Source organism: Bubalus bubalis, chromosome 4 (assembly GCF_019923935.1).
Source record: "Bubalus bubalis isolate 160015118507 breed Murrah chromosome 4, NDDB_SH_1, whole genome shotgun sequence".
NCBI classification, from domain to species: domain Eukaryota; kingdom Metazoa; phylum Chordata; class Mammalia; order Artiodactyla; family Bovidae; genus Bubalus; species Bubalus bubalis.
The window spans coordinates 154,636,331-154,649,574 of record NC_059160.1 but is presented as its reverse complement, the minus strand read 5'-3'; the positions used below and the strand labels follow the sequence as shown (position 1 = coordinate 154,649,574).

The 13,244-nt window shown below is 48.7% G+C and overlaps 1 protein-coding gene across 1 annotated transcript; it reads right to left on the bottom strand.

Annotated features, from left to right (window-relative positions):
• Positions 1-485: 485 nt before the first annotated feature.
• LOC102407767 (collectin-46) lies at positions 486-11,445 on the bottom strand. Its single transcript, XM_025284832.3, is given in 9 exon segments — positions 486-1,035; positions 3,250-3,333; positions 3,952-4,068; positions 4,430-4,537; positions 4,870-4,977; positions 5,262-5,378; positions 9,692-9,893; positions 10,311-10,382; positions 11,172-11,445. Coding segments are annotated over 7 exon segments (1,116 nt in total). The 5' UTR covers positions 9,891-9,893; positions 10,311-10,382; positions 11,172-11,445; the 3' UTR covers positions 486-652.
• Between the last annotated feature and the right edge of the window lie 1,799 nt (positions 11,446-13,244).

Here is a 13,244-nt window from a genome sequence, read left to right as displayed (position 1 = left end):
GAAGGCAAAGGCTACCCAATCCAGTATTCTGGCCTGGAGAATTCCATGGACTGATTAGCCCATGGGCTCACAAAGAGTTGGACACTACTGAGAGACTTTCACTTTAACTTTCCTTGTCTTGACAATGATCTTGGAGAAAAATCTTTTTATTTTTCACCATTGTGTAGAGTGTTAGCCAGAGCTGAGGTGCCTGCTCCTCTCTGTGGATGTCCAGGAGAGGAGGAGAGAAGAGTGAAAGAGGCTGAAGGATAAAATGATTGAAGGCAGGAGAGGAAAGGGAAGGATGTAGCAGTGACTAGTGGGGTCAAATGCAGTCCATATTTGGCAGACGTGGAGGGCTAGACACCTGTCTTGTTGAGGAGGAGACTGAATTTTTCAACAAGGGCATCTTGGAGACCTCCTTTTAGCCTTGCCCCTGAGTCAGCAAGCTGCCCCCTCACCCCCCGCCGCCCTTTTTTGTGACAAATCTTCCAGATGTGAAGCCAGTTTCAAGCTTTATTCTGAGGGAGGAGTTCCATAGGAGGCCTGCCTTGTGGCCTCATCCCGTGGCTCAGTGGGGAAGCCGTGAGCAGCAGAGGGTCACCTTTTTATTGGGATGCTGGCAGCTCACAGCTCTGGGCACTGCCCCCTTCCCTGGGGTGGGTAGGGGAGCTCAAAACTCGCAGATCACGAGGAGCTGCTCACTGCAGGGTATGTCATTCCACTTGCCCTCCCGATAGATCTGCACACAGTTCTCTGGTTGTCCAGCATTGTTGTTGTTGGGCTCCCCACTGGCCCAGTTGGAATAGACCAGTGACTCCCCTGTGGGGTAGGTGAACTTGCCCTCCGTGGAGATGTCATTCATGCTCAGGTAAGCATCATTGTTCTTGGCTCTGACCAGCTGTGTCACAGCCTCGTTCTCAGCTGCAGAGCGTGGGGAGGCCAGCTGTCCCTTAGCCTCTCTGCAGATCTGCTGGGCATCCGAATATGATTTTACAGCACCTGCCGTCTTGAAGATCTTCTCCCCGACAGACTGGCCATCAGGGAAGAGCACCGCTATGGGAAGAGGAGAGTCAGGCTGGGGATGCGGCAGCACCTAGACCTTGTGCTTCAACTAGAGTCCCCAGCTCCCACGAGGGTACCAGCGCACCAGATAGAACAAAAGCAAGGCATTTTAATTACTGTGTAAATAGGAAGGCCTTTGGCAGGGAAATGACACTGTAGAGTCCAGGGCAGTTCCTGAGAGTGTGGAAAACACCAACCGGGTGGCTTACTCTCATCCTTGCATGATGACTGGGCATGTGGAGTTGTCTGAGCCGTTCTGTGCTGTGTGAAGGGGTGAGGAGAAAGGGGAGGACAGGGGTGCATCTGAGAGCAGCCAAGTGCTGACCTCTGCACTGGGGGCAGTCCAGTGTTGGCTTCCATATGCTCGCAGGTGAACTTATGGACAGTCAGCCTCCCTGGACAACTGAGCAGGGGATGACACCATCTGAGAACTCTATGTGGGAGCGGGAGGGCAGGGGATCAGCTTTGGAGAGAGCCCTGTCTGGGCTTCAGAAAGTCATGTGTTCAGCCCTACCCTGGCAATGACAGCCCAGGTGACAAGGGAAAGTCATTCTCTTTTCAGAGTCTAATCCCTTATTTCTAAGGAAAAGATACACTGCAAAACAGCATCCCCGATGTGACGTGTTAAGTATCTCTTTTTATTCCATCCCATCCACACTGCTCTGGCTTCCAGGGCCTGCATGGAAATCTTCAGGGCTCCTAAGAGGGCTCACTGGACTGGTTCTGAACCCAGGCTGCACCCTGACCCACTGCCCTTTTCCTCTGAGTAACTTCAACAAGCAATCAGAGACCAGATTTTCCACGTAGTCTGGATGGCACCCAGACAGCCCTGGACAAGGTCAGTGCAAGCTTGTATGCCATGATTGGTTTACGTCCCATGCATCTGGGTGTGTGTGTGTGCATGCGTGAATACATCCGTGTGTCCATCTGAAGGTACATGGGCTGACTCAAGGTCCATCAGGATGGGTGTGCATATGTCTGCATGTGTGTTCATGTATGTAGGTGGTGTGGACTGAGTGATGGTGTTTAGGTACACACAGGTGGCCAGCACATATGCCCAAGTTCACCTTTGTTTATATCAGTCTGCATGAAGGGTTAGTTTTTAAGTTGTGCCCAACTCTTTGTGACCCCATGTACTGAAGCCCACCAGGGACTTCTGTCCATGACATTTTCCAGGCTAGGATATCAGAGTAGTTTGCCATTTCCATTCCAGGGGATATTCCTGACCCAGAGATCAAACCCAGGTCTCCTGCAATGCAGGCAGATTCTTTACCAGCTGAGCTACCAGGAAATGAGGTAGTAAATAGATATGTAAATATGATTGTGCAAGAAGGAAGACATAAACTGCTGAGAATTCTCATCCCACTACTTCAGTACTTAGTTGGCTTGAGTTCTTAGGAGCCAACCTTATGTCTCACCCAATCAGGCCCCTTAATGCTCTGCTCTTCAGAAAACTCTACTTTTTTGGGGTCAGTGAGGTTTTATAAGTGATGTGCATTCAAAACTGTCATCATGGAGAGCAGAGACGGAGGAGGGGCAGTTGATGGAGTGTCCCAAAGACACAGGGCACTCAGGTGTGTGCTCTAATAGGCCTCTGCCTGCTTAGGATCCAGGCTTAGGGAAGAATCTCTGCTTTAAACTCCCCAAGAGGTGCAAGGGAGTCCAGCACTGGCCAGAGACTGGAGGCAGCCTATTCCTTCCAGACCCAGGGACATCTTAAGGTTAAGATACTAGGTGGCCACACACCAAGGATAGGTCCCCAGCAGTCTTGAACCCCACGGGCAGCATCCCACCCCCGCTCTCAGGGTCATGTCTGGATTCTCTGCTGCCCTGGGCTGTGCAGCTTCTTCTCTGGGCATTTGGACACCTGGCCCCACAGAGGGAAGAAATGCATCCTGGGTTGCATGTCCCCTTGTCTGTTATAGGAACCCACCAGGGTAGGCTGGGGTAAGGTCTGCTGAACGGATGACTCAGACCACATCCTCCTCCTTATCCCGTGCATCTGCTTGAGCTTCTGGAGCATGTGCGGAACAGCTCAGTCCCAGCCCTGTCCTAACGCCACCTCCTGCCCCAGGTCTAGGTCCAGTCCCAGTCATGGTCCCAGCAAGTCCAATTTAGACCCAGCCAAGCGTACTACACACCAAGCCTAGACTAATTCTGAGGCCCATGCTCAGGGCCTGGCTAGGGTCAGGTCCAGGAACTCACCTTTCTTATACCGAGAGAAGGCATTCTGGAGGCGTTGTAGTTGTCCCTGTAAGATTGTCACCCGCTGCCTGAGAGCATTGATGTCTGCAGGAGAGAGAAGCTAAGTAAAGACAGATCCAGAACAGTCTGGGGTCACTCAGAGCCCAGGCCTCAAGGGAAGAGAGTCCAGGTGGAGACACCAGTTGGGGGTGGGGTAAGGAGGTAGAACAGAGGCCTAGGAAGCCTTCTTCTTCTGATCTAGCTGGCCTCTGCATCCATGGGATTTCCTGGGGTTCTCTTCTGAACAATATCCCCTGAACAGGTCCCTGTGCCTCACTGACAGTGAACCAGATGTTATTTTAATTCCAAATTCTAGGAATCTAATAGCACTTCCTTTTGCATTTCAGGGGGTGGTATGGTTGTAGGAGAGGAATACACATAGCTTGAGTATTTCCCATCCATTGAGTTATTTGATGTTCAAGGTTATCTGATGAACTGGAGAGGTAGGTTGACCTGTCATAAAGATCAGATAGAAAATCTGCTCAGGTTGTCCTCCAGTGAGTCATAGAAGCTAAGACCAGAGTCCACCTCGCCATACACCCTGTCAACTTTTCCTGCTTTGACCCCCACCTGTAATGAAATGGGTTACCTGAGAGGAGAGCTGAGCTGAATAAGGCCGCCTCCCTGCCCCACATCCTAATGGTGCCCCCAAGGCTTCCTTACTTGCAAGATCACTCTCCCCCTTTGCTCCTCTTTCTCCAGGATCACCTCTGTTCCCCTTCAGTCCTGGGGGGCCCCTGGCACCTGAACTGCCCTGTGGGCCTATGGCTCCAGCAGGCCCTGGATAAGAGAAGTAGAAATGGGTAAGTGCTGAACATATATGTTAGCATTTTTGTGCCCTGCCCCCCAACCTCCATACATGGACTGTCATATCCCCAGGAGTACACCCTCCCACATACAAATGTCCCTCTGTGTCTGGAATCTCTGCTTGCTTCCTCTCTATACAGTGACTTTCCCATAACCTAACAACCAGCCTTCCCTGAATACAGATAGTCCCTGCTGCTCACACCACCCTCTCCCTGGAGACAGACAGTTCCCAAAACCCAACACTGGCTCTCTCCCTGGAATGCCAGCTCTGACCTGGAGGGTGGTGGGGGTGGGCACAGGGGAATATGAGCCCAGCCCCACGTCCATTGCTTACCTGCCACCCCAGCACGTCCAGGGGCTCCGGGCTCACCAGGGGCACCTCTCTCTCCTTTGAGACCTGCAGGGCCTGGGGAACCCTGCATGCCTGGGGCACCCACTCCTCCTGAGGAAGGAACACATTGGAGAAACATGGCTGAGAGAGCACTCAGCAGGTACCATTTCTTCAGCAGTTCAGCTTGTCACGGAAGGTGACCTTCAGCTCCAGGTGAGAGAGCGACCTGGGAGACTGCTCCTGACCGCTTGGTGTCCTCTAGCAACAATATCGGGGAAATTCAGCCAGTGTGGGAAAGTGAGGGGAGAGGCCCAGGCCAGGCCTACCAGGCGCGGAGGTTCCAGGATTTTCCAGGCACTGTGCACATACCTTGGTCCCCACCAGGGCTGCCAACGTCACCCCTCCCTTCTCCATCCTTCACCCACCACATACCACCCACCTACCTTTGGGCCCAGTCTCTCCTTTGGGGCCTGGTGTGCCTGGAGGTCCCATGCGCCCCTGCTTCCCTGAGGGGCCTTCTCTTCCAGCTGGTCCAGGCATACCTGGAGGCCCTGGGAAAAAGGACCAGCCCAGTCAGTAACACTGAATCTCCTTGGAAGTGGGAGTGCATAAAAGATGGGGCTGTAATAGAAGTCAGACAGGCAGCCTCCTCCTAAAGATGTTGCCCTCACTCTCCACCCTCCCCAGGAGCTCCAGTCTTCCCTGAGATAACCCCATACCACCTTGAGAATGACCTCCTTCATCTTCCTGGGGTAGAATTTGTGCAGGCCTACTGCCATGGCCTAGCGGCAGCACACCATCTGCAGACACCTGCATTCCATGCCCAGCTGCTCACCAGGTGGTCCAGTGTCTCCCTTTGGTCCAGGTTCTCCAGCAGAGCCATTGTCCCCTTTCGGTCCTATGGGGCCAGCTGGTCCAGGCCTCCCTGATCATCCTGCAGGTCCTGGTGAACCTGTGGCCACAGAAGAGATGGGCAAAACGCTAATCCCAGCCCAGGAGGAGCCAGCTGCCTGCAGGGTCAGGGCCCTGGCAACTTTCAGGGTTCTGTAGGGTGTAGACACTCCTCCTCCAGGTGACTGGTCCAGTGGTGATGTAGGAAATGCGTGTCTACATCTCCATTTTACAGGTGAGGAAACAGGCTTGCAGTGTTGGAGGCAGATCCAAACCTAGACCCACCAGACTTTACATACAATGCACCTGCCCCTGCCCCAAGGCCACGGTATTTATGGCAGTAAAGTCTGTCAGCTTTTACCCTTGACCATGGACTCCCTGCCCTCCCCCCTTCCCAGAACCAAAGTTTTATGTCAGAAATGACACCTGACACTTAACACCAGAGAAAAAGAAATCAAAAGCACAATGAGCTGTCACCTCACACCTCTCAGAATGGCTCTTATCAGACAGCAAATAGGAAGTGCTGGAGAAGTAGAGAAAAGGAAAGCTTTGTGCAGTAGGGATGCAAACTGGAACAGCCACTATGGAGACAGCATGGAGGTTTCTCAGAAAGTTAAAACTAGAGCTACTGTATAATCCATCTATTCCCCTTCTCAGCATTTTACTAAAGAAAATGAAAACACTAACCTGAAAAGATACATGTACCCCCAAGTTAATTGCAGCATCATTTATGGTAGCCCAGACATGGATGCAGCCTAGAGCCCAAGTATCTGTGGATGGATGAACGGATGTAGAAAATGCAGGGTGCATATACAATGGAACGTTATTCAGGCATTATTCAAGGCAACACTGGAAAACATTGAAGTCGCTATGCTTAGTGAATAAGCATAAGTCACAGAGAAGGGTGGTAGTATACGATCTCACTTTTATGTGAAATCTAAAAAACAAATGAATGAAAACAGCATACTCACAACACAGAGAACACATTTGTGGTTGCTAGAGGTGGGGTTGGGAAGTGGGCACAATGGATAGAAATCTTCAAAAGATACAAGTGTTCAGTAAAAAACAATTGAGTCCCAGGAATACAATGTACAGCGAAGTTACTATAGTTAGTAATCCTGGGTTGCATGCTTGAACATTGCTGAGCAAGCAGATCTTAAAAGCTCTCATCACACACAAATTGTAACTATGTGTGTTGATGGCTTATTGTGACAATCATTTCACAATATATGCAAATGTGAATTCATTATGATGTACATATTCTAATATAGATCAATTCTATTTTAATATAAAGAAGAGAAAAACCTATGTAACATGCTTTTAACATTATGGAAGATAGATGACATTATTGTTCATTATTAAGTGATAAAACTTATAAACACTATTTAATAAGATTCGTTTTCTTTAACATGTCCGCGCACGTGTCAGGCATGTGCACATGTAACACACATTGAAAAAACCACAAGAAGAGCATATGCAAGTGTTAACAGTTGTTCTTTCTAAGGGGCACAATTCAGGCAATTTTAATTTTCTTCTTTTTGTATTTAGTGACCATGTACTAATTTGTTTTGGAAAAATGACCAAACATTTAAAAACATCACATTACCTTAAGAAGGCTGCCTAAGTCTGAAATATAAGAGATTTGCCTTCAAAGACTAAAGGGAGAAATGCCTATTGATTCAAGAATTATACACTCAATTCTGTGAGTTTCGTTATTCTTTTTTCATTGAGATGAAATTCAAATAATATAAAAATAACCTTTTGTGTGTGTGTGTGATGTGTAGCTTGCAGGCTCTCAGTTCCCCAATCAGGGATTGAACCAGAGGCCTGGCCGTGAGAACACTGAATCCTAACCACTGGACCTCCAGGAATTACCTGTAATTAATCATTTAAAATATACAATTCAGTGGCATTTAGAACATTGACATAATTGTACAACTACCACTTCTCTTTAGTTTAAGACTATTTCATTAATCCCAAAGAAAACTTCATACCCATTTATCACTCTGTCCCTTCCTCCTTCCAGGCCCTGGCTACCTCTATGCAGCTGCCTGTCTCTGTTACATATTCTGGATATTTTTATATAAATACATACAATATATGATCCTTTGTGTCTGCCTCTTTAAACTAGGAGTGACATTCTTGAGGCTCACCCAATTTGTAGCACATCTCAGTACTTCGTTCCAGTCTATGGCTGAGTAATGTTCTATAGTATGAATACAATACATTCTCTTTATTCATTCACCGTGGATAAATGTTGATAGACACTTGGGTTGTTTCCATCTTTTGACTGTTGTGAGTAAGCATTCATGTGCAAAAAGACAATGAAAGAAATCTGTCAGTTACTACTAACTTGTTCATTCGCTTATTTGTTCATTTCCTCATTATTTCATTTCTCTGTTCACTGAGAATCTCTCTGTGGAACATGGCTTTCTGCCTAGCACTGAGCACGAAGTAAATGTCAGCACCAGGTCCTGGTCTGCAAGGAATTTTAAACTGTGTTTAAACTGTGAGGCACAGGTAATGAGTGAAGAAAACAGCTTATGAGATGTCCCTCGTCGCATCCCAGCACCCCCAACCCATGGACACACACGTACTCATAGGAAACAGGACTTCAAGGCTGAAGAGGATTCAGAGACCTGGAGAGGAGAGATGACATTTCAGATCTGGGAACCACTCCCCCAGGGTAAGGAGGGCCAGGCTTGCCTGGGCCAAGAATGTGCAGGTGGAGGGAGACTGGGGTATTTGATGGGTGGTGAGAGCGTCTGTGTTGGACACTGGGTCCTGCTCTTAGCTCCAATTCTCACTAGGCAATCAATGGGAGCCCGGAGGATGGGCCCCGCATCCCAGACCCCCTGGTGCACTGTGCTCAGGCAGAGACACCTGGTCCCTGGCTGAGCCTCTCCTGGGCTCCCCCCTGGCTGGGGAGGGCAGCAGGTACCTTGGAAGCAAGTCAGTCCTTAGAAGGGAGCATTGGAAGTTGCCCATCCTTGTGCACAAACCATGGCGCCCATGAGAGCAGGGAGGTAGAAGAAGGGATACTTTTCAATTTAGGGCCCTTCAGGGAGCTAGAGAGAGCTGGCACCTTGAATATCACCCCTCCTCTGAGATTACTTCTAGGCGGCCTTTTCAAGCCCCAGCCAATTCATATTAGGAGCTACTTTCTTTCTAAAAGACAGATGGATAAGATACTTGTCTCTTACCCTACAAATCCTGGGGATGTTATGTATTCTTTTAAGCTTTAATGTTGTTCATTTCTTTCCTCTCCAATAAAACACAAACTCCAGAAAGATGAAAGACCTCAGTTAATCCCTCCACAGCCCCGGCCTAGGGCCATGGTGGTCCCCTCATCCTTGTCACTGGTTCAATGAATTCTCACTTCTTGCCAGTAACACCCAGATTTTCTCCAGTGTCTCAGTGTTTCCAGACAATTCCTTTTATAATCAGTACATTTGGAAACTATAGGAGATTTTGCTGGTTGGGACAGCAGAAGGATATAACTTTATCTTGAAGACCCAACAAAGAAATAAAGCCTTGGCTCAATTCTTTGTCACTGTGTGTTTGATATTATTCCCATCTACAGATGATTAAACTGAAACTTACAACACTGTCATCAGTTCAAAAATATTCAACATTCTGCAGAGGCAACATTTAATAAGAATGAACAACAGTTAAGTTTTGGGGGGTTTGTGCTTAGTAGCATCTGACTCTTTGTGACTCTGTGGATTGTAGCCCAGTGGATTTCTCTGTCCATGAGATTCTCCAGGCAAAAATGTAGTGAGTTGCCATTTCCTATCCAGGGCATCATCCCAACTCTGGGATCAAACCTACATCTCCTGTCTCCTACATGTATGTACTAAGTTGCTTCAGTCATGTGCAACCCAATGGACCAAAGCCAGCCAGGCCCCTCTGTCCTTGGGATTCTCCAAGCAAGAATACATGAGGGGGTTGCTATGCTCTCCTCCAGGGGGTCTTTCTGACCCAAGGATCAAACCTGCATTTCCTAAGTCCCTTGTATTGGCAGGTAGGTTCTTTACCACTAGCACCACCTGGGAAGCCCAATGAGTTCTGGAGCAGGGGACTCCAAATACCAGTCATTCACTCACTGTTTGTACATTCTTGAGGTCGTTAGAGTCTGAAGATCCTAGGGGAGGAATCAGGACCAGTGGTTTATGGAGCTGAGGGCTTGAGCAAGCCAGTCTTTGCCGACCAGTAAAGCCATGTTTTAGGTGGACTGAAAATCTGGGGGATTCCTCCCCTCTTGGGAAGACCATGTTCAAGGTTTCCACAGCAGAAGATTCAGAGTTTTGGGGTTGGTTACAATTCCAGTGCTCACCCCTTCCCATCAGGGCAAGCCCATGGTCCCAGTTCTACCTGGATCTCCCTTCTCCCCCCGGGGGCCTTCTCTCCCATCTTGTCCATCACGACCAGGCAAGCTACTCTCCAGGGGGCTACACATAACCAGGGTACAGGCATTGGCCAGTGTTTTCTGGGAATAGATCTTCATTTCTGCTCCCAGGGATCTCCAGGGCTGTGTGAGCAGGAGCAGCACGGAGAGAGGGAGGAGAAGCATGTCCTAGGCAGAGGAAAAGGCAGAGGGGGTGCTCTTGGTCCAAGGATGAGGCTTAGGGCTGGCCCAGCTCCTGGAGGTCAGGAGAAGCCCTTTCCCCATCTCTTCTCCCATACTTGGGGCCAAGAGTATCAGGGCTCCAAAAACAGTTTAGGGAAAGTTAGAATAAGGTCTGGCCAGGGAGGACATGAGTGTACCAGCTGGGCCTCTGACCTGGTCTGCCAGCAGCATGAATGTACTCTCAGACGCTCTGTGTCATCTTTTTTGGGTCTATTCACACTTGCCAGGGGCACTGTGGCCAGGATGTAGAATTCCTCACTGAGGCCATTGTCACATCAGGAGGGACTCACTGAGTGCCTTCAGGTGGGACTCGTCCTCTCACTGATTTCCTTCTTTTCTATACCAGAAAGTCAGTTGCTTTACCTCTTACAATGCTGGCTTGTTTCCTCTCACTTGCTTCTCTGGACAGGCTAGTACTGGAGTCTGCAGTGCTATCTGAAAAAAAAAAAAGCCAGAGTGATAATGCTTGTTGAGTTCTGTAATAAGCACAGAATTGTGCATGATTGCTTCTTTGCCAGATTTATCATTCCTGGGCTCCACCAGGAACGTTCCTGGCACACCTAGAGTCCTGCCCAGAGGTCCTGAAAGGACCTGGAAAGGGGCCTCATGGAAGAGGCGACGTGTGAGATGGGTGCCATCAGGGGCAGACTGGCTTCAGAGGAGGAAAGCCGATGTCCAGTAGAGCTTCTGGTTACCATCAGAAAGGGACTCAGGAGCTAAGTGAGATCAGGGTGCAGGACGTGGGTCACTCCCAGTGTTGGGCTTTTCTCCTCTCTCAGAAGGAAACTGTAAAGTTTTGAGCATGGAGAAGAATCATGGGGGTTGCAGAGACCTGGAAGAAAGCCCAAAGGACCTAGGAAAGGACTGAAGTTTGCCAATCAGGCTCATGGGAGGGAAGGGGTTTCCTGACCAGAGAAGTGCCTCCTTCCAAGAGGATGATGAATTGCTTTTACCCTGGGGACTTCCAGACAATGGCATCAGAGATCTGGTTGGATCCCTTATCCAACTATCCCCCTCTCCCTGTCCTGGAAGCCCATCTCCCACCAAACAAAGGGAGAAGAGTAAAGAGCACCCCTTATTGCCTCACTTGTTCCCACCACTGGCACTGACCCTCCTAGAGTGGAAGATCTACACACACCCAGCCTTCCTCAACACCCACATAGGCAGGGAGATATTCACCAGACATTGGAAACCAAATTAAGGGGCAAGGACAGAGACACTCACAGTTTCTTCCTCTAAGGCTCCAGAACATCCAGGCAAATTAGAGTTCCTGGGTAAGCACTGGCTCTTTATATCTGCCCTATAATGTGACCCTCAGCCCCAGTTTCCTGAGAATTCTCTTCAGGAAGTAGGGTAATTTCCTTATTATTGACTCACTCAATTTCACCCCCACCTGAGCTCAGGTGTCCACCTGGGTTCTGGACACCTGCCACTAATGTTGATAGGACTAAACACATATTAGAGTTCAAAGAGCACCCTCAGCCCAGGATCTCATGGGTACCCCACTTCAGCCTTGTAAGTAAAATGGCAGCATCGGTGTCTGTATTTCATGATGTCCAGGGATCCAAGGTCCAGAGAAGAACAGCAAGTTGCACAATGATCTACAACTCTTGCAAAAGCAGCCTGCAAGAATCAGCACCTGCTGTGCCCACTTCTCTTCCTCCTCATCTCAACATTTCTCCTCAGACCCTAGGAAAGAGCTGGGAGCTGCTTGGCTAATCTGAGCAGAAGTGGGGCAGGTGAAGGGCTGCTGAGGCAACAGCCTGTGGGAGACAGCATCTGGGGGAGCTGCCATCAGGCAGGGGTCACTCTTTTGCTTTCTGCTGTAGTTTTAGGACAACTCTCCACTTGCCTCAAGATGGCTTTCTTCGCTCTCAGTTCATCCCCTGCCCAACCCTCCTTCACTCACATAACTATCCAATTTTATTAATTACAGGGTTTGCTGGCAACCCCTACATGCTTGCTGCCCAGACAATGGTTTCCCTGGTAACTGATGAACAAACTGATGTCAACTCTCTGTTAGACTGGTGGGTTCCTCCCTCAAGTGGTGAAGATTGCCTCCACGTCCTTCCTGCTCTCTGTTGAACATGGTATGCTGTTGTGCTAGGACCCTTCTTTTCTGGACACATAGATTCCTTATCTAATAAGCCATGGACGTCTTTGTCCCTGTCTCCCAGCTCTTGCTTCGGTCTCAAGGCTGGGCATCAACAAGCATGCACAGCTGCAGGGTGAAGCCCAACAATTGGAGAGTCAGCCAGAAAGTGACAGAAAATCCCGTGAGTGCAGAGATGTTGGAGAATGAGGACTGAGAAGGGAAAGTTGTGGGGATAATCCCAGGGTGGCCATCCCCTAGCACGTGCGTTCCTGTGAGAGATATCTTTCTCTTCCATTAAATTGATGACATCCTATTAACCTCAGTTTCTTTCCAGTTTAAAAGTAGCAGCCTGGGCTTGTACTTCACCTGACTGCCTGGGGAGGGCTTGTGATACTGGCAAAACACAAGAGTCTTTCTGGTTTTATTGTTTTCTACAAAATACAAACGTACCCCTGACCCACCACCCCTAAACACCCTAAACAATTACAGGCTTTATGGACACTAACTGAGTTAGTAGCTCTGTGAATTGATGCTTTTTAACTGTGGTGCTGGAGAACACTCTTTAGAGTCCCTTGGACTGCAAAAATATCCAACCAGTCCATCCTAAAGGAGATCAGTCCTGAGTGTTCATTGGAAGGACTGATGTTGAAGCTGAAACTCTAATACTTTGGCCACTTCATGTGAAGACTTGACTCATTGGAAAAGACCTTAATGCTGGGAGGGATTGGGGGCAGGAGGAGAAGGGGACAACAGAGGATGAGATGGCTGGATGGCATCACCAACTCAATGGACATGAGTTTAGGTAGACTCTGGGAGTTGATGATGGACAGGGAGGCCTGGCGTGCTGTGGTTCATGGGGTCGCAAAGAGTCAGACACGACTGAGTGACTGAATTGAACTGACACTTTTCATAAGATCTACTCCTTAGTGAGTTTGAAGTATTCTATACAATATTATTAGCTTAAACACTATTGTATAATAGATCTCCAGATCTTATATTCATGAAACTGAAAGGTTGTTATTGAATCACGCAAAGACACCGGGATTCTTGGCCCCTGGAGGAGAAGAATTCAACCCGGGGCCAGAGACGAGGCTTGATCGCTCAGAGCTTTTGTGTAATAAAGTTGTATTAAAGTATAAAGGAGATAGAGAAAGCTTCTGACATAGGCATCAGAAGGGGGCAGAAAGAGTACCCCCCTGCTA